Source organism: Meles meles, chromosome 5, assembly GCF_922984935.1.
Source record: "Meles meles chromosome 5, mMelMel3.1 paternal haplotype, whole genome shotgun sequence".
NCBI lineage: Eukaryota > Metazoa > Chordata > Mammalia > Carnivora > Mustelidae > Meles > Meles meles.
The window spans coordinates 146,885,544-146,905,904 of record NC_060070.1 but is presented as its reverse complement, the minus strand read 5'-3'; the positions used below and the strand labels follow the sequence as shown (position 1 = coordinate 146,905,904).

Below are 20,361 nucleotides of genomic sequence, written 5' to 3'. Positions count from 1 at the left end.
ACCCTGCAACCCTCCCATTCTGCTCTGAGCATCAATTTCAGTGACACTGGGAATATGGTTCTAGCATCACTGAGCTCCATGAACTGCATACAAGGAATAAAGGAGATGGCAGGTGCTTTCCTCTGTCCAAAGAATCTCATAAATGATGAGCTAACATGTAAGATGTTTTCTATTTGGAATATGGATAGGTTTCAAAAAGTAAAAAATAAACGACCTACCACATGTCACTGAAAATAGCAGAGATTAATACAAGGAGATTTAGTTGTTTGTATCACTGTAGAAGTGTGGTGGGCAACCTCCAAGATGGCTTCCAGTGACCTCCGCCTTCCGGTATTCACATCCTGGTGTGACAGCTTCCCTCTCTTCCTGACTATGAGCTGATCGGCTTGGCTTCTAATTAATAACACTCACCATAAATGATGGGATGCCACTTCTGAAATTCGGTCACCAAAAAAATATGGCTTCCCTGTTTCTAACTCTCTCTGGTTGCTTGCTCTGAGGAAAGTCAGCTGCCACATGGTGAGGTATCCCACGCCAAAGCCCACAGGAGAAGGGACTGAAGGAAGCCTCTGACCAATGGCCACGAAGGGCCAAGATCTCAATCTCACACCCCGTGGGAAGCAGAATCCCACCATCCCCGAACAAGTAAACTCAGAGACCTTTCAGGTAAGATGACACTCCCAGTCAACATCCCGACTGCAGCCTCCTGACAGGCACCGGGCCAGAGGCACCCCAGCTACGCTGTGCCCAGAGTTCTGACCCACAGACGCTTTGAGATAATGAATGTTTTTTGTTTCAGGCTGCTAAATTTTGAGCTAATTGGTTACATAGCTTTGTTACACAGCCATGGACAGCTAATATAAAAAGATGGCAGGTAGAGGGCTGGAAACCGATTCATATATATGTTGAGGTGTGATTTTTATAACAGAGGCATTTCGGGCCACTAGGAAAGAGGGCCTTTCAATAAAATTTTCTGGAACAATTCATTATACACACATAAAACAATGAAATTTGATCCTTACCCACCATCCTTAAATATTAATTCTAGGTACATTGATTATTTACCCGGGAAAGGCAGAACTGGAAAAATTTTAGGTAATATGGGCAGAAAAACCTTTCTAACCCACAAGGCAGGGAAACCATTCTAAAATCACAAAAATACATGAAGTTCTAAGGCACCAATGAGAGGGTAAAAGACAAGCCACGAACGGAGAGAAGACACGTGCTTCACATACAGGTGACTGTAGATTGTTATAGTGTGAAGAAATCCTAAAAATCAAAAAGGTATCAACTCAACAGAAGAAAATGGGCAACAGACTTACACAGACTCTTTAGCAGAGAGGAGATCTAAATAAATATCTCAAAGGAATCCAACAAATGTATACGCATATGCCGACCTCATTTGTAATTAGAGAGACCCAAGTTAGAAACACAGTGAGACACCAGTTCACAGACGCTGGGCTGTCCAAAGGCAAAGCCATCGGACAGCTGAGATTAGCTGGCCTGCTCTAAGCTTTGTGGTTGCGTCATGAGGCACTTAGGGTGATGATAGTTAACTGATATGTAAGAAGGCCAGATATTTGGTCCTGCAATCCTTTCTGGTAAGGGACAGCTATGCATCCATCCATCCATCCATCCATCCATCCATCCATCCATCCTTCTCTCTCTCTCTCTCTCTCCATCTCCAACACAAATACACTCATTTATTCACTCAGCAGACATTTCCTAAGGATTTGCTCTGCTATGCCAGGCACTAGACATTAAAGACAAAGAAAGGAATGAAGCAAAATAGCCCCGCACTTATGGATGGAATTTCCATTTTAGTCACTGGAGGCAAAGAAACACGGAAGTATGTGTTGTGTCTGACAGGGAGATTTTCCACGGAGAAAAATGGGAGTAAGGATGGGGGAGGGCTTCTAGGTTGTGCTAGGGGTGGCTGTTTTATAGAGACCTAGTCAGGAAGGACTCGCTGCGAAGGCGGAACTTCAGCAGATGAATGAAGGAGATGACGGATGTGTCACACGGGCATCTAAGAGAGGCAGCTTCCAAGCAGAGGGACTGGAGGATGGAAGGGCCCTCCTGAGGGAGTGACGCCGGTGTGTTCACATTCAAGGAGCAGCACAGAGACCAGTGTGGCTGGTCCAGCACACTCAAGGGCTAGAAAGGTCCGTGATGATGTCAGAGGAGCAATGGCGGGGCCAACACACTAGGCCTTACAGGCTGGGACTTTTGTTTCCACTGAGAGCATGAGGAAACTCAACATGAAAATAAAATTTATTATGGTAAGATATATATAACATAAAATTCACTATTTTAATCATTCTTAAGTGCACGATTCAGTGGCATTGATTATACTTGCCACATTGTACAACCATCACCACTATTCCTAAAACTTTTTCATCATCCCAGAGACTCGGTAACCAATAAGAAATAGCTCCCCATCTCTACCTCTAGCCCCGGATCATCTCTCATCTACTTTCTGCTTCTGTAGAGTTTGCCCATTCTAGATCTTTCATGTAAGTGGAAGCATATGATAGTTCTCCTTTTGTGCCTGGCTTATTTCACTTAGCATAATGTTTTCAAGGTTCACATGGCAGTACATGTCAAAAATTCATTTCTTCTTATGAATGAGTCCAATTCCATTGTAGGTATGTATCACATTTTGTGTATCCATTCATTTGCTGATTGACACTTGGGTTCTTTCCCCTTTTTGATTATTGTGAATAACGCTGCGACGAATATGGTGTACCACGATTGGCTCAAGTGCCTGCTTTCCGTTCTGGGTACATATGCTGGGTCATATGGAATCCTTGATGGTTTTAAACATAAGGGAGACACGATCTGATTTATATAGAGGGTAGAAACAGGGAGACCAATTAGGCAGATTGTGTTTATTTTCAGATAATACAGTACAACACAGAAGAGGAAATTACCTCCTACAAGAATATCTACAAGAAACAGATCTGTAGCAAATAACACTATCTTGTACCATCGAAGTCCTGTGATTGTTCAGAAGAACGGACCTCATCTGGAGGGATCGGAGAAAAGGAGCAGCTACTCAAAGTCAGTGAAAAGGGGGAACTTAAATCATGATCATGATTATTTTAGGCATCTGGACTTTACAAATGCTCTTGCTGGTGATCCATGTACCTGAAAAAAACAATGACTAAGTCCTCTTCTCATGGTATGTAGTGATTCGGGCAAAACATAACCCATGCCCACGGACACAATACCATTCGCACCCTGATTATTTGGGCCCAGAGAAATCTTTGCTATCACCACAGCTCCAACTTCACACCATTGATCTGTTCCTATGTGTCAAGTAATGCTCTGAGTGCTTCCCACGCATCATCTCATCCATCAAAACTACCCTGTCAGATAGATTCTATTACCCCCAATTTATGCAAGAGGAAACACACCAGAGAGGGTAAGTGATCAGCCGAAGACCACACAGTTAATAAGGAACAGAGCCAGAAGTCCGAACCCACAAAGAACGACTCCATAGCTCATGTGCTTAAGACATACTCCATCTTTCAGAACGGATGTCTGCAAGAGAGAAGCCTTGGGAGCCAGGAGCTTCTGGAAGGAAAATGCTAACCCTGATAAAGTATGTCTGCCGTGGTTCTTTGCTTTTGTGGTCCTGTCTCAAGCAGGGGCAAATCTGGAGGGAACTGCATCCCGTTTTTATAGGTGGACATCCTACCAGATACCTGCTGACTTGACATATGGCTTGGATATTTATGTTTCTCAATAATTTTATAGAATTGCACTGGGGAGACAGAGGAGCAGCAGAAAATTTATTTCTCCAAGACCCTTTACATTTAAAACACTGTAAACTATGTTAGAAAACAGAAATATCCATATTTCTATTATTTGAGGCACATCTCAAAGTTAGTACTCTGAGCATGACAGGAGAAACAGGCTGTCAGATTCATCTTTAGAAAGGAAAAAGGAAGAAAACGCAAATTTATGGTTAGAAGCATCCCAGCTCTAAAGTACTCATCCTTACAGTTTCCATGAAAAGAACTTAAATTTGCAAGATTATTATCAACTTAAAAAGGGGCTTTTGCGGGGCGCCTGGGTGGCTCCGTGGATTAAGCCTCTGCCTTCAGCTCAGGTCATGATCTCAGGGCACTGGGCTCTCTGCTCAGCAGGGAGACTGCTTCTCCCTCTCTCTCTGCCTGCCTCTCTGTCTAGTTGTTGTCTCTCTGTCAAATAAATAAATAAAATCTTTTTTTTTTAAAGGGGGCTTTTGCAATGTGCTTATCAAAACGTCAAATGACTTCCAAGAACAGGTTCTGTAGCTTGACTATAATTTTTCTTTTTTAATCCTTGAAGAATATACTAATACCCCAAGTTGAAGTCATAGATTTATTCTCAACTTCCCTGCCTGTGGTGGAGAAACTCTCCATTCCATCTTGCATGTCACCGAGAGCCAAGTTCATTCAACAACATGTGTGGAGTGCCAGCTACGAGCCGGCCGCTGTGCTGGGCCTGGGGGTTGGTGGTAAGCAAGGTGACCCAGTGCTCCTCAGTTTTTCTTCCCACAGATGATTTTCACAGTTCTGCTGGTGCTCAAAGACTTTTCAACCGGCCATGGCAGGCGCTTCCAGCATTTGCCTGTATCTTCTCCCTACTTATTCATAAGTATGTATTTCCCACACCCTGGAAGTAGGTGGTGCCACGTGAATATTCTGATCAACTGTCGTGAACAGAAATGTCATTTGCCACTCCGGTGCTGAGGGATGGAAGAGCCTGGTTCTCCAGCAAACCTCCGCTTGCCATCAGCCTGGGTCCCTGAAGGACTGCGTGGAACGGACTGTCCCTGATTCCCAACGGCCCCCCACAAGGTTCTCGATGTGTGGCAGTGTGTGCAGGATGAAGCCCGAGGTTTCAGAGTTCATGTGTTACTGTAGCAAAGCCCAACTTCTGTCTTGTGCTATTTGTCTTCAAAACCCAGAGGTGTCCCCCTTCCCAGCAGACATCATTTCCCACACCTCCCACCTGCCCGCATCTGTGTACGGATGCCCACATAAGGTCAGCTGCGTTCCTGTGCTTTCTGTCCCTTGACTTGTGTTCCTTTAACACTGAGAAAAATCTCCTTCTTCACTTACCTGCCTCGGGCTTTTCCACCCTCCAAGTCCAGTTCTAAGCCCAGAACATCCATGACAACCCCTGCAGGGGAAACTGTTCCAACAGCCTCTTCACACCACTGGGTCTCCACGTGGAGGACTCTTATCACTACAGACTCCGGGGACCATCTCCTCTCCTCCTTCATCCCTGGACACAGGCTTCAGAGCCAGGTTCCACACCCAGAGGTCATGCCGGGAGGGACGGACTGTGGAACGGGCTCCTTGAGGAGGCGGCGGGCGTGGGAGCTCTGCTGTTGAGGTACAGGGTGGGGCCAGGGAACACTTCTTACTGGCACCTTCTGTGTGGTTCTGGGTATTGTCCTTCCAGCAGCATCTACATGCCAGCCCCTCCCACGACTCTGTGAACTGTACCCCCCCTTTCTGTTTAAACTAGATGAACACTTTTCTGTTGTCTGCAAAGAACCCTGACCCACACATCCCCCAATACCTCCAACCTTAAGAGGCTTCCTAGTTTCCAGTTTCTTATTGAGCACTTGCTATATTACGTATTTTGTTTCAAATACATATCTCCTCTTCCCCACTAGACTTTCTTCTCCCTGAGGGCAAGGACCATGTCCTAGACTTCTGCGTCCCAAGCAGTGCTTAGCAAAGTACTGGGTCCACTTTAGAAATTGACGGGATGGCTGCGTGATTCATCTTCTGAACCAGAACGTGGTGGGGAGTAAAGAGAGGGGTACCATGATCAGTTACATCAGGACAACAGATATAAAGCAAGACTGTCCCAGGCGAACCGAGACACGGCCATGCGGTGCTAGCTGATGGAGGAAGTGTAACGTAGCCAAAGTGAGAGCATCGAAGTACAGTTCAGGACACATGCGTTCAAACCATCAGAGCAGATACTCATCTCCTGGAGTCTCCCTCCTCCCAGTCGGTGGGGACAAGAGACTAGGCCTAGTTGACCTTTCATGTTCGGTGTTGCTGAGATACCATTTTGGTTTTCCTAAGAAAGTTTTTTCTATTTGGTGCTTTTATGATGAAGAATACCTTTTGTTCTTAATGAATTCATTCTAGACTTGGTAAAAATCACCCATAAAACTTTCACCCCCCAGAGCCATTATGTTGCCCAGGGCAGCTGGTTTTACCTACATAAGATCCCCTCCCTGGCCTACCAGGGTCCAGAGGGAAGAAGAGTATTACCAGAACCACACCCAGACTAAAACCTCCTCAAAGGCCAGGATGCTGTTTGTTATTTGTATCGCCAACATGTGGGCCGGTGCCTCGATAACATTACAGCTGGTAAACGCTGAAACCCACCATAGGACGCCAGGCATCAGGCACGTGACGCATGTGTGAACAATCAGTGTCAGGGGGCCTAGTCTCTTTCCTTCCTTGTTCTGGGTGTCTGCACCTGCCTCTGACTGCAAGCTCGCTGTGCCTTCTGCTCCCTCCTGCGGTATGGACGACGGGTCCAGAGGGAGGAACAGTGCCTGCCCCAGTTCTCCCTCCGATGCTTCTTGGTGAGTGAGCATAGCAGTGCTCCCGTGTTCAGCTGTCATGGCCGAGGCTACACAGGTAAAAAGGTAGCATGGGTAAAAAGCCTTCATGCCACATGCACAGGAGAGGCTCACTGACTGGGAGCCATTATTGCTATGAAGACATAATTCTTTCCGTGACTCACGCGGTTCCCCTCCCCATGCCCCAGCACCAGGCCTCGGGAGGAGGAAATTATCGTCAGTGGTTGCAGGAGTGGTGATGCAAGAGGCATTGAGAGCGGACTGCTGAGTGGCAGGTCACTCAGATGGTACTCTGGATGGTGACCAGACAGGTACACGAAGGTACAGCGGACACACCAAGCGCATCCTGAGCTGACATAATCACAACGATGAGTTCAGCTGTAATGCCAATAAAATACATAGCTCAGCAGCACGGAATAAAATCTACGTATCGAGACAGCAACACCCAACCACGTCCTAACGGGCGGGCAGAAGACACTGATGGGTGCGGCATGAACGAAATGGACTTAATAGCCAGTGTACTGTGTTTTCACGGTGGGTGACACCAATTTAACATATGGGCGATGAAGAAGTCAATCTTATATCAAGTTTAAAAAGAAAAAAAAAATAGGAATGAGAAAAACCACGTGGGGTTCGAGCCAATATCTCAGGGCTGGAAAGAAAATAGGAAGGAACACACCCTCATTTGCTTCTAACACGGTTAGCTGATCTGTTTGAAATTAGATCCACTTTCAACTGTTTTAACTTAATTATTAAGCCATTTCTTAACCTCGTGAATGCAGTTTTCATGTGCTTTCAAATCTGGCCCTGAACTAATAGACCCTTTCACTTCAGTGGTTTTGGAAATGAATGTTAGACGGAGAGGAAAGCACTTTTACGGTGCTTTTGTAAGGGTCAGAGCTCTGAAAATATAGTATGGTTTGTACATAAAACTCAGTCCACCTGAATATCCTGCTGGTCCTTTGGGAATGAAGGCAAACCGTGCCACCCTTTAAAACTCCTGCTTCCTTTCCAAGGGCAGTCGGCTGTGCTGGTGCTGAGCCATCTAACTGCTCAAGCGAATCCATTACTGGGATCAAAGTCTCAACGGATGAGAAACAGGTGGCAGCCAGGAACCCTGGGGGCAGCCTTCCCATTGCTTCTGAGAAACGGAATGGTAGGTCCAGCTCTCCATTCTAGAACAGTCACCATTAGAAAGACACATAAAGAGAAAGGAGGAACACCCAAGCTCTGAAATTGCTGTGGGGTCTCTTTCTGCTCTTCAGTTTTTCTCATTATGTGGAGGGGCCGCCAAGTTCGTCTGTTTTCATCCGCCATTTTGTAGGAAATCGACAGCTGATGATTGCAACTATCTTTGTTGTTGTTGTTACGATTTATCTGAGAGAGAGAGAAAGCACTCCCAGGGTGGGGGGACAGAGGAAAAGGGAGAGAGAGTCTTAAGCAGACTCCACACAGAGCATAGACCCCGATCTCTCGACCCTGAGATCATGACCTGAGCCGAAACCAAGAGTCGGGTGCTCAACTGACTGAGCCACCTGGGTATCCTGATGACAACTTTTGAAATGATCAAAGGTTGGGCAATTTTTACCTTCTCTGCGTCACTGTGTGGAATGTATCACAAATTAATAATGATAATATTAAGAGGGGCCAACCTTTATTGACTGTTAAGCCATTTCCCCGTAGTCCCATGAAGCAGATACTATTATCCATATTTACGGAGGAGAGAGAGGAGGTAGATAGAGGAAGAGGAGTTTACCCAAGGTCCTCCTTGTAAGTGGTGAAACAAAGATTCAGACACGCATGCTCAGAATCTAGCACCAGGGTTCTTAACTGATGTCCAGTATTGCAGAGTGAAAGCCAATGGAAGCAAAGTACCTTTTAAAAAAACAGACTAAAAAAAAAAAAATTAAGACCCAGAAAATCACTGATTTTTAAAAGTACACTTACCGAATCCCTTCATCAAATATTAACACACCTGTGATACACCAGGCACTCTGTCCACATTATCTAATTTAATCCTCTGTGGCTCGATTACGTCCATTTTACAAATGAAGAAACTGTGATTCAAGGAAGTTGTACAGGAGCAGAGAAGCGTGTAATTCCAATCTGAACCCAAACACGAGAGACTCCAAATCTCGAGCTTCTTCCACAAACCACTCCCCAACTCCCGCCACTACCTCTTCCTTATTTAAAGCAATCCTTTCCTACTAGGAATAAACTCAAAAAGAGAAAAACTTTGCAATAAAACTCACTACTTAAGTTTGGAATTAGAGAGAATTTTCTTCCGATTCAGGCACAAAATGGCTCTGACTTCTTAAGTATTGATCTCAGAGATGGTAGGATTCAAGTGATTTGTTAGAACATGGGCCACAAGAGAGGAAAGAGCATCAGGAGTAAAACTAGTTAGCTTTGATCAAGCAGGGGTAGTGTTCATATTCTCTTGTCTTCCTAACACAGGCTGGTAACGCAAATACCACTTTCCATAGAACACAGAGAAGATGGTTAATACCGTCCATCTTCTCATTTTCTCTCTGCATCCGGCACAAGCCCGCAGTGGTACGCAGAAGACAACTAAAGCCGTGAAGTCATCGGTAAGACTCTTGCGACTCCAAAGGGAAAGGTGGTATGAACCTGGGCTGAAAAACCCGGGCCTGACATCACACCCTTCAGGACGGCCACTACCGAAACCCCAGAAAACACCACATGTGGGTGAGGATAATCACCTAACCACTCCCAACCTCTGACCCGTCTGCTGTTTCTCTGGCTACCTACATACTTTAAGGTAATCCCGCCTCTCTCTTCTTTGACCGAGAAGACGCTGGGTTTCATACAAGGTAATAGTATTCAACTTAGAGACAAGAACAATACAGACTCTCATGTATTTTGCTGAAGAGCCTAACCAAAATCATTGTAAACATCCATTGAATTTTCATATACTGCTAGGCAGTAACTGTCAAGATACACTGTGAAGAACAGCAAAAGTGTCTACAATTTATCTAGGGCGGAGGTGGCAAGAAATATGTACATGTATTTGTTTATATTGTTAGAGCAAACCCTTGGAAGAATAAGCCAAAAACGAAAGCAAACAAAAGTCCTTAAATAGGTAAGAGAAGAAACAGGGTGGAGAAGACAGAAGGTGAACTTCTCAGAACATACTTCCGTAGATTTGATTTTGCTAAATATTTTACATGATTTTTGAAACAAAACTAAATTTTTTAAATTCCCCCCCAAATTGAACATAAAGTGGAACAAATGTTCCTAGCAGAGTAGTCCCTGGCTGGTACAGCCGTACAGAGAGGAATGATTTCGGCTCACTTGAAAACCACTCTCTGCCCGTACATCCCTCAAGGCAAATGCCCAGCAACAAAAACACCTGTAAAACCACCTCCCTACCACCGCCACCTCAGCTCAGCTCTGCGCTCAGGAATCACACTGCAGGTGAAGGCTGTTCGTGGACAGTTACGTGAGTATCACAGGACACAGCCCGTGAGTACTTACGCGAGGTGACCAGGACCTGGGATTTTCGGTGTGGAAGAAAGAAGTTACACATGTTAAAGGTGGGTGACCGGTATGTGAGATGATTAGACTATGCTCTCTACTTTTGTATTATGCTTGAAATTTACTACAGTACAAATTTTCCATAACTGAGTCACAAAACAACTCCTCGATCCCAGTCTTTGACGGCGGCTCTTGGGTAATGTTTCGTATTACCAGGTGGTCATGAGTCTGGCAGTAGGCGTTGCTTCCCCATGGGTTTTCTTCAGGTGGTATGGCTGGATGGCATGGCAATTTGCTGAGGAAACGTCAACTGTGTAAAACGATCACCACACCGCACAGAATACGTTACGACACACTGGGGCTCTGTGAGGGAGCGTGGCAAAAGTATCACCGCTCTTCAACACCGTGCTTTTTCTCATGGTTCCCATGCCTCTGGCCCTTCCCCGTAAGTATCCCCTCCCCACAGGCAGGCGACGTTTGCATGTCCCCACAATCACGTCTACAACTCACTTCTGGAGAATTATTAATAAGCAGATGAGACAGTCTCCACCATCCAGGGGGATGCTGTCCCACGCTTTCTGAAGTTCGAAGTGTGGAAATTTGGCCTTATTACATTACAATATTAAAACTGCTTTTGTAAATAGCAAACACTCTTTCCCACTTGAGAATCATTTTCTTAGAAGAGTGGTTTTCAAACTTGAGCAGGCACCAGTATTACCCAGAGAGCTTATTAAGAGAACAGGTTACTGGGCCTTGCTCTCAGCGTTTCCGATTCAGGTCCAGTTTGAAGCCTGAGAATTTGCCTTTTTTTTTTTTTTTTTTTAAAGATTTTATTTTATTTTATTTGACAGAGAGAGATCACAAGTAGGCAGAGAGGCAGGCAGAGAGAGGGGGGGAAAGCAGGCTCCCTGCTGAGCAGAGAGCCCGATGTGGGGCTCGATCCCAGGACCCTGAGATCATGACCTGAGCCAAAGGCAGAGGTTTAACCGACTGAGCCACCCAGGTGCCCCCTGAGAATCTGCCTTTTTAACAAGTTCCCAGATTTGCCGATGCTGCAAATCTGGAGACCATACTTGAGAATTATTATCTAAGAACATCTATGAAAGCGTATGTGTCCCTTGCTTCCTTCTAAGAACAAAGCCCCCGATACCTTCCATATAAAAGTTCATGATCTCCCCTTTCTTTGATTTATATCTGTCCCTTTGAATTCCATGATGCCTTCCCCTATTTAATTATTATATAACCTTTTTCTGAAATTAATTATCCTTAAAATGATAGTCACTCAGAAATGTTCCCTATTAGCTTATAGGTAGTGGTTTGCTTCCATATTCCTTAAAAACATTCAGACCAATTTTGCTTCTTTCCTATCGCCCTCTCTTTCTAATTCTCTATTCCTTTAGCCAAACTGAAAGGAAAGACGGGAATAATCATGAAAGATGTTACCATATTCTGTTTCCTGCATATAATTTCTTAGAGGACAGTAACCTTTACTATTGCTCGCCTTTTCCATCCTGTTGTGGGTACTCACTTATAACCTGAAAATAACAACGCCTGATGTTTATTAATATTTATAGAATTCAACGCCCTGCCACAGAGTAGGGATTCAATCCATTTTGGTCTAACAGAGTATTTCAATCACAGAATCCCAGAGACAACTGAGGTCCAGGGAACCTAAAGTGATATACAAAAGGCCACAAAGTGTGTTACCACAAATGCCAGAATGCTCTAATCTGGATCCCACGATGCCCACCCAGTTTGCGCGCCTTCCCCCGGTCTGTTCTACCTCTCACTAGTTTTATCAGAAGATGCCAACAGGACCTAAAGGGGGACAAAATAACTCTCAAGGAGCATCGGGCTAAATACTTAGAGAATAATCATAAAATTTTCAATGAGGGTAAATGCATTATTTACTTTGGACCATAATTTCTTAACACAACATTTTGCTTTAGATGCTTTGACCTTTTCAGGTGTCTTTACAAAGTGTACAGGGGAGGTCGCCGTTCTAGACAAACTAAGGAAAAGCCTACAACATGCAGAAACACATTCCGATAGGATGGGTCCTCTGGTCCTAAACAGACGATCGTGTATAGAAATCCACTCCCCTTGCTTACCCCCAGAGAGCGTGTACTGCACGATGAGGGCAAAAACAATGAAACACAACAACAATTATTAATACCAGGTCATCTTCAGGGTTTGCTCTTTCTAGATGCAACTAGATTGATGGGAAAGGGGAAACAACCCCTTGGCAGTTGGTCGTTATGTCCCAGGAATAGTATTAGGTGGCTTACAGACACTACCAAAGGGACTCCTTTCAATGACCCTATGAGTGAGATGTTAGTCTTCCCGTTATAATTAAGACCAAACGAAGCTTGGCAGTTGCGTGGTTAGGGGAAACTGGCAAGTCCAGATGCAAACTCAGGTCTGTTGGACCCCAAGGTCATGCTTCGCCCACGGAGGAAGTATGCTGGTTCTGTCATTCAAGAGTTCCAGAAACTTTGTCGGTGCTCAAAGAGCTCAACGTGTCTGAGACGTGATTACAACCTCTACCCACTTCTCTACTCTATAAAAGTGGGACAAGCTGTTCTCCTCCTGCTTAATTTATTTTGGCTTGTGTCATCAGCAAAAACATTTCTAACATCAGGACACATTGACTGAAGAAGGCTTTTTGGCCCTGAGCCTGGCGCATCTTTAAAAGCTGACAAGTAATGAAGCGTAAGTCCACGCTCATTATTAACGTACAAGAAGTCACAAACGGTGAGGGAAGACTGGCCTGATTTTCCCTTGATGCAAACAGCCAGATCGATAGTCCCAACCCTTTGGCTTCGTGCGTGTGGCCCGGCCCCTTCCTAGAAACCAAGGAAGGCCAACACACAAGTGACTTCTCATCTCACCCAGGATCTGGGATAGCCCTGTGCAGAGAAGGTCTGTTGGTAGAACAGATGACAACGTGTTTTCCAGGCTGGAGGGAGGGAAGGAGGGGGCCGGGAGGAGGCTGCCCCCTAGAATTTAAACGGCGCTGCCCTTGTAGCAGGTAACATGACAGTCAAGGAACTAACAAAAGGGTATTGCTTTTCTTTGTTGAGGATAATGTTTCAAAACGTTATCCTTTTCAATAGACCTACACCGAAGGAATTAAACAATCATTTGCCCACCACTGCCATTTGCTGTGAAATCCTTTCCACTGTGGCTATTGAAAGTCAACCTTGTAATACATACTCTGTGGAAAAACAAACAAACAACAACAACAAAAAGCCCACTTCCTTTAAAAAATCTCTCAAGGATCAGCTAACACATCAGAAGCCAAATCTTTACAGAAGAGAATTTAAATTCTGGGGTCTAGTGTTCCTTCCTGGTCATCCACCCCAAACTCCAAGGGCTTTATTTATTTATTTATTTTTTTTAAGCAACAGCAACCGTTAATGGCTATGCTTATCAAGGACTTGAGCTCACTCCTGGCTGAGCGGGATGACACACAGTTGGCAGGGCCCCGGCGAAGGCGAGCCTGCGTCACTCCATTTATCAGTCCGATGGCCGTGCGCGCCAGTTCTTCACGTGCACCTGTCAGGCTCACCAGAGGCGTCACTCATGTTTGGACACCAGAGTCCATCACCAAAGTGAGTGAGAGCACAGAAAACAGGACCCTCTTTGTCGCTACGCTCCATGCTTAATTAACGTGCCCTGACAGTTTATTTTGAGGGGAAAGATAATACATACATTCAGACAATCGTGGAACTCGATGGCCAGATAAATATCGCTTCTCATTTTTCCGTACGCAAAGTCATGGCTGCACACTTTTTGTGGAGTGCTTAACAATTGTGTTGGAGAAAGGACATCAAATGATGCTTAGAAATGTGATACACATTTTCATTTCACACCCCATCAGCTTTTACAACTGTAGCTCAATGAAATGTAAGAGGGAGACTGGCAAACAGCCAGATTTGCACCAAGGTATAAAAGAGGGGTCAGGTTACTTTTTTATAGAAAGGAAAAAAAATTGTTTAATTTTCACTGCACATGACTAAAGCAGATATTCAACAAACAGCCTGGAGAAAGGCCTCACACCGCACACACCGACACATTTTAGTGCCTGTTTAACTGCAGGCTTTTCCTGTATTATCAACAGCTTCGTAAAGCAAGAAAACCTTCTTCCTGCCACCCCCTTCCACTCAGGATCTCCTGACACAGAAATGCCCTGCATCAGATGATCTTCTGCGTTCCATCTTCCCCCTGAAAATAATGCCTTTTGCCCTCTGCGGCTCGCCTAGAAGCAGGAAGGGCTCATTCCCTCTCCAGGTGGGGCAGCAAGGCTAACGGCCATCAGCAAAACCACATCTTTCTAATTCAGATTTCAGTCTGTCAGGAAGGATGAAAGCCTCATGCATACATAAAAAGGGAACTAGAAATGATAACAGAAACACGGTCTGGAATCTCTGTGCTTCCCCAGCCGCTGTTTTACCAGCGAGGTAGAGAGAAAAGCGTCTTTTACTCACCTCTGTTAAACCTGAGACTTCTCCCTTTGCTAATGGTTTGCTGATGGATGGCGTGTATACTTTGGCGTCTGATACTGGCTGCCCTTTCATGAAGTGTTTGCCTGATTCGTAAATGTCCACTTCGATCATTTTCCCCATGAATGTGGGGTTCTTTGGCACTAAGACCTTTAAAGAAAAAATCAGAAGGCTTAATTTTAACAAAATAAACTTGCCATTTTGGAGCACAGTTTTGGATTTATAGGGTGACTGCAAAGGAAGCAGAGGCCTGGATAGCCCAGACCCCTGTTTTCCTATTACGAATATCCTACCGCGAGTATGACGCGTTTGTCACAGTCAATGAACCAACACTGATGTATGACTATCCACCGCAGTCCATCCTTTATTCGGATATGCCTGGCTGCCCCCTCGCATCTTCTCCCTGTCCTGAGATCCTATCCCGAGGAGGCTCCATCTTCCAGCTGCTCAAGGATCTGGAGATCCTGTAGGCAAGGAAGGCGCGTGTGGGAGGAGCCACGGGCTGGAGACAATGCGCCTTCATCGGGATGCCTGCTGTCCTCAGGCATGTGGCAGGCAGACCCGGGACAGCCCCCCAGCAATCAGCCAGTCGCTTTTGGACAGGCCTTTGCTATGCGGCTCTCGGCTGTCCCATGCAACGAGGAAAACCGAGCCAACACTGATGAAAGCCTTATACTTTCCACACGTGCCGCGCCAGCTGTCAGAATCATGGTTTGAACAGACACTTCAGATAAAGGCCTGCATGTTTGTGTGTGCACGAGCAAGTGTGTGTGTGTGAGAGAGAGAGTACGGGTGTGTGGTTTGGGGGGCAGGGAGCGGAAGAACATTTAAAAGCGCCCTTTTTAATGGCCCAACCGCTGGTGTTGGAGCTAAAGGATTCCTCTGACTAACAGCCCCGTTCCCGTCTCTCGCTCTGTCCTGGGACGGGCACGTTGGTTCCTTCTACCTCCGCCGACGATCGGCGGCTCCGAAGGCTCCTTTGGCTAGTTCACAAGGAACTGTCAGACGGTCTCTTTCCGCTTGAGATTTCTCATAGAAGCACTTGTTTACCTCGAGCAAACGCTCCCATCCTCGGAGACCCGGAGGAGGTTTGCACGCGGTGTGTCTGCCTCACGTTTCTGTGTCGGGGCCTCAGCCGCTTGCCAGGCTTCTCAAGTCAGGATCCAAAACAAACAGACTCATTCCAACCTAGTAATACTGTCGTTTCTAGATACCATCTCCACTTCTGGAGCTCATCTTATTTAGCAAAACCGTTCCTCTGACATCTTTGATACGCTTCGCTGTAGAGACAGACGAGCTGGAGGCGAGCCAGGGTTCCATGGCTGACTTCTCCGGGAGGCAAAGCGGGATCTGGGTCTTTCTGGGTTTGATTCTTTTTATGACCACTGAGTCCACGGCCTCATCAAAGGATAGGAAAAAGGTCACCTGGGCGCTGAATTACTCACAGCAAGCACATGAACTCAAAAAGCTTTAGTATCAGAATATGAAAGCCCCTTTAAATCGGTTTTTATAAAACAAGAAAATCTCTAGAGTAAACTGTCCCTGGGAGAGATGTGGTACTATTCTGGGGAGAAATAACTCTCCTTGATCTGCTGCCTTGATCTGAAGGAAGGGCTCAGTGTTTTTTTCCCCCTCCAGTTGTAATAACTGGAAAAAGCCCGGCTGCTTTAAATTGGAGGAAACAGCTAATGAGGCATGCCATTGCCTTTAAAATGAAGGGGAAAAAAATTCCCTGCTGAGGCAGAAACCCAGATGGCAGAGAAAAGAGAGGGAAGAGGCGACCAAAATACAATCGCGTTCCTCCCCAGGGCCGAGCAGGTTGGCCTGAATAGGAAAACGGCTCTCTGGAGCCAACTAATGAGATGGAAAATGGGGAAGAAACTCGGCTCCAGCATCGAGTGCTGGGAACCCTTTCTCTGCTGCAGTTTCTGCCGGGTATGGAACAGGGCACGTTTAGTCTGGGCCTGGAAAAGTTCCTCCCGCGTTTCCTGAGGACTCAGAGCCCAGCTTGGGGCTATTCCCGGGAAGCATCAGCATGGGAGGTCTCTCCGACCACGGCTTCCCTGCTTTCAGACACGGGCACGGGGTTTCCCTGGCCCTCCCCTCCCCTGACTCGCCTATCCTAGCCTGAAGAGGCTTCCCACGCTCTAATTTCAGCCACGACCCACAGGGGGAAAAAAAAAATCACTTCTCATTTAATGAGAAAGGAACAAAAAGTAGGAAAACACATCTGGTATTAAGAAAAGTTAATAGACGGACGCCTGGGTGGCTCAGTCGGTTAAGTGTCTGCTTTTGGCTCAGGTCATGGTCCTAGGGTTCTGGGATCAAGTTCTCCCATCGGGCTCCCGGCTTGGCGGAGAGTCTGTTCCTCCCTCTCCCTCTGCTCCTCCCCCTGCTGGTGCTCTCTCTCTCTCAAATAAATAAAATCTCAAACAAAACAAAACCAAAAAACCATTAACAGAGTCCAGGAGTGACCCATGGCCATGGAAATCCCTATGGCCACGGAGAGTCTCCTATCCAGTAGGGGAGAGCCCCTCTCTTCCTGCGCCTTTTCCAGGGCCACGACCCCTGAAGGAGGCACTCTGTGTTCTTCAGTCGCTTCTGAACCGCTCCCCATCTTGGGGGAGTGGAATCCCACATGTTGACAGAGAAGCTGGGCAGGCTGGCAGTGCGGCAAGCCGGGCCAGTTTACAAGGGGGGGGCAAGGCCGCTGGCCAGTGGGCAGGCTCGGCCCGCGAAGATGATGTTCAGAGTGACGCTGGTTTGATCCTCATGCTGGTCTCCAGAGCTGGCCACATGAGCAGACTCCACAGAACCGACTCTTTCCCTTTGGCCCCCAGCATTCTTATCAAGGTCGAAGTTTAAAAAAAAAATCCTACAACTAAACAGAACTGAGAAAACAACCGACCGACTGACCACCTGAGTGAGCGCCGGGGCAGCCGGCGGAAACCCCTGCCCTTCCCCGAAGTGGCAGACATCCTTCCTGTTCGCCGGACAGAACTTTCCCCGCTCCTCTGACAGGCTGTGGGAATTCCGGCAGCGAGGACTATCCGTCCTCGCCTCCTAAAGCCTGTGGCTGGTCCGGGCCAAGACGACTGAAGACGAAAACACACTTACTCCTTTTTTTACTCCTAACAGAGATAAGGCCCCTGCTCATCTAGCCGGCCCGATGCTCTAAAATCCCCTTGCTGTGACAGGACTCCAGAACCCTCCCCTCCTCTCGGTTCCTTCTGCTGAAGGTGATTTGTTTCACAGCCCTCTCTCACTCCGGAGAAAGCTTCAGGCCTCGGAAGTGTCTCTCACCTGCTCGTAGAATCGATTGTGGGCAACGTAAAACTTGGAATCAAAAGACTCTTCGGTCACTAACACTTGTTGTCTTTCGCCAATCTGTGGAGGGAAGGGGAGAGAAAAGGAAAGATAAGGGCAAACAGCTGAGAATCCAAAACAAAAGTGCCAGCCCAGACAGTCCTGGACCAGTAAGCAGTGTCCTCTCGGAGTTAAAGCGGATTCTGGATTGCTAGGTACTGAGCGGCTAATAGAGAACCACTAATTCCAATTTCCTGAAAGACGCTATTATCTATGCACTAATATAAAATGAGCCTAGCATGAAATCTTACTTTCTTACCTAACTATGAAACAAAACTCAGCTTCCTCCTGCAACATAAGTAAGATAATTAAGGCCTCTAAGACACACAAAAATCTTCTAAGTATCAGTTGGTTTCTCCAAGCAACGTTGTGAAACAAGCCAGAGCAAGTTGCTTCTAATCCAAATTCATGAAAATATTTTGGCAACGGAGAAGAGTAGTAATAAACATTAATTTGAGTTATGAGGGATGTAACACTAAAGAAAATGCCTCAAAAACTAGTCATTAAGTCCCCGCATCTAAACATTTCACACATTGCATATAACTCTGCAATTACCGATTAATTCCTACGGCTATTTCCTTATTAAATACATTTACTCTCTCATAAGCAACCGTCTCTTCTTTGTTGCAGCCACGACCCCATGTTCTTGTTTTATTTTTTATTTAATTTTTTTTAGGAAAAAGACAGCAAAGATATGGGACTGTTAATTCTCTACAGGATCGATCTACATTTACCGTCTAAGCACACATCTTTAATAACCAAGAAGTTAAATCAACCAAAACATTGGTTGAAGAAATGTGACCAGTCGAAAACATTCTACCATTTCCAAGTTTCGTCCACTGTGAAGTACATTTAAAGCACCAATTACTTCTTTTTAACAAGGTTGTCAAAATGTCTGTAGCAACTAGCTGCACGGAACGTTTGTGCCTAGAATTATTTTTGCCTTCCCTGCTTGATAAATACAACTCTCTGTATCAAAGCACATGGACAAGAAGATTTCAAAAAAGCCATCCCTAGGGGCGCCTTGGTGGCTCAGTGGGTTAAAGCCTCTACCTTTGGCTCGGGTCCTGATCTCAGGGTCCTGGGATCGAAACCCGCATCGGGCTCACTGCTCAGCAGGAAGCCTGCTTCCTCCTGTCTCTCTGCCTGCCTCTCTGCCTACTTGTGCTCTCTCTCTGTCAGATAAATAAATAAATAAATAAATAAATAAAATCTTAAAAAAAAAAAAAGCTGTCCCTATTCTCATATGTAGGGACTTGTCATTGCGGTCGGGCAGTTACCATTTAGGAAATGTAAACACAGCTGCAATAAACAGACCACCTAACAATTAAAAACAAAACACCAAAGTCTCCTCTCCATCATACAATGCTAATACCTACAAACCATAATTTACTATATCTTTTTTTACTATCTTGTTCAAAATGTAGCCCCCTTAGCCAAAGGTCGTAAGGTCTCTAGGAGGATACTTACCAGGCACTTCCTTCACTCCCTGAAAACTAATGAATTTCCCTGCCACATTCACCCCTTTTGAAAATCGAGTGGCAACCAAAGAACGTCTCCCCAACTTCTCCATTGAATGGGAACGGCTGTTTATTTAACAAGACTGATGAATATTGGTTTTTACTGAAGTATATTCTTCTGGAGGAAAACTTAGCATGTTTGTACACATTTCACAGTGTGAGTTGCTTATGACTTAGGCTAAGTATCTGTTGATGGTTCTTAAGGAAATCTGCAATTACACTTCATGTCACATTAAGTTTTCGGGAAATGGATCTAGCAACAATATGAGATTGTCGAGCCCCTGAGACGGTAGCTGCTGCTTCCATCTTGTTTGAGTGAAGGTGGACAGACTTCCACCGCACTGCTGGGCTGTCCCGGCTCACCTAGGTAACAGCCGCTCGAGCTCACACAGACCCAGAGTCGGGGAGACTTGCTACGCGTGCACGGTGGAGGGCGGGGCTTCTGATCAACCACCAGAGAACTAGTTATAGTTGAGTATTTAATTGTTATTTGGGATGCAGGGAAATGGCTACGTGTGGTAATTTACGGTGGCAAACATCTCTCCTGTCACCTCTTCTGTCCCCTTAGTCATGCATCCTGTCTCACCAGTGAGGCTCTTAAAGTTCCTCGAAAGACATGAAGCAAAAATGAGCAGAAGGAAACCAGGACTTGGATGAAAAGCTGCTGCAGTCTATTCCAATCCCTTTAAAAAACCAACGAAAATGAATAATAAATGCCCTCCTCAATATATATGTATATATTTTTTAAAGAACAAAGTTGCAATGAAGTGACTATCAGAAACAACCTTTAAGAGAATTGACTATTTCCCGTAACCTTAAAAACACCCATGACATTAAGGAGCAGGGGTGGAGGGGGTAGGTTTCA

General features: G+C 45.7%; 1 protein-coding gene across 2 annotated transcripts in view; it reads right to left on the bottom strand.

The window, feature by feature from the left end:
• Positions 1-20,361, bottom strand: part of CDKAL1 (CDK5 regulatory subunit associated protein 1 like 1) — a 628,557-nt gene that overhangs the window by 13,845 nt on the left and 594,351 nt on the right. For both annotated transcript variants that reach the window (XM_046006189.1, XM_046006190.1), the window contains exons 14-15: positions 17,914-17,997; positions 14,596-14,760 (exon numbers count right to left, since the gene is read on the bottom strand). In XM_046006189.1, coding sequence (XP_045862145.1) covers positions 14,596-14,760; positions 17,914-17,997 — 249 coding nt within the window. The remainder of the gene's footprint in view (positions 1-14,595; positions 14,761-17,913; positions 17,998-20,361) is intronic.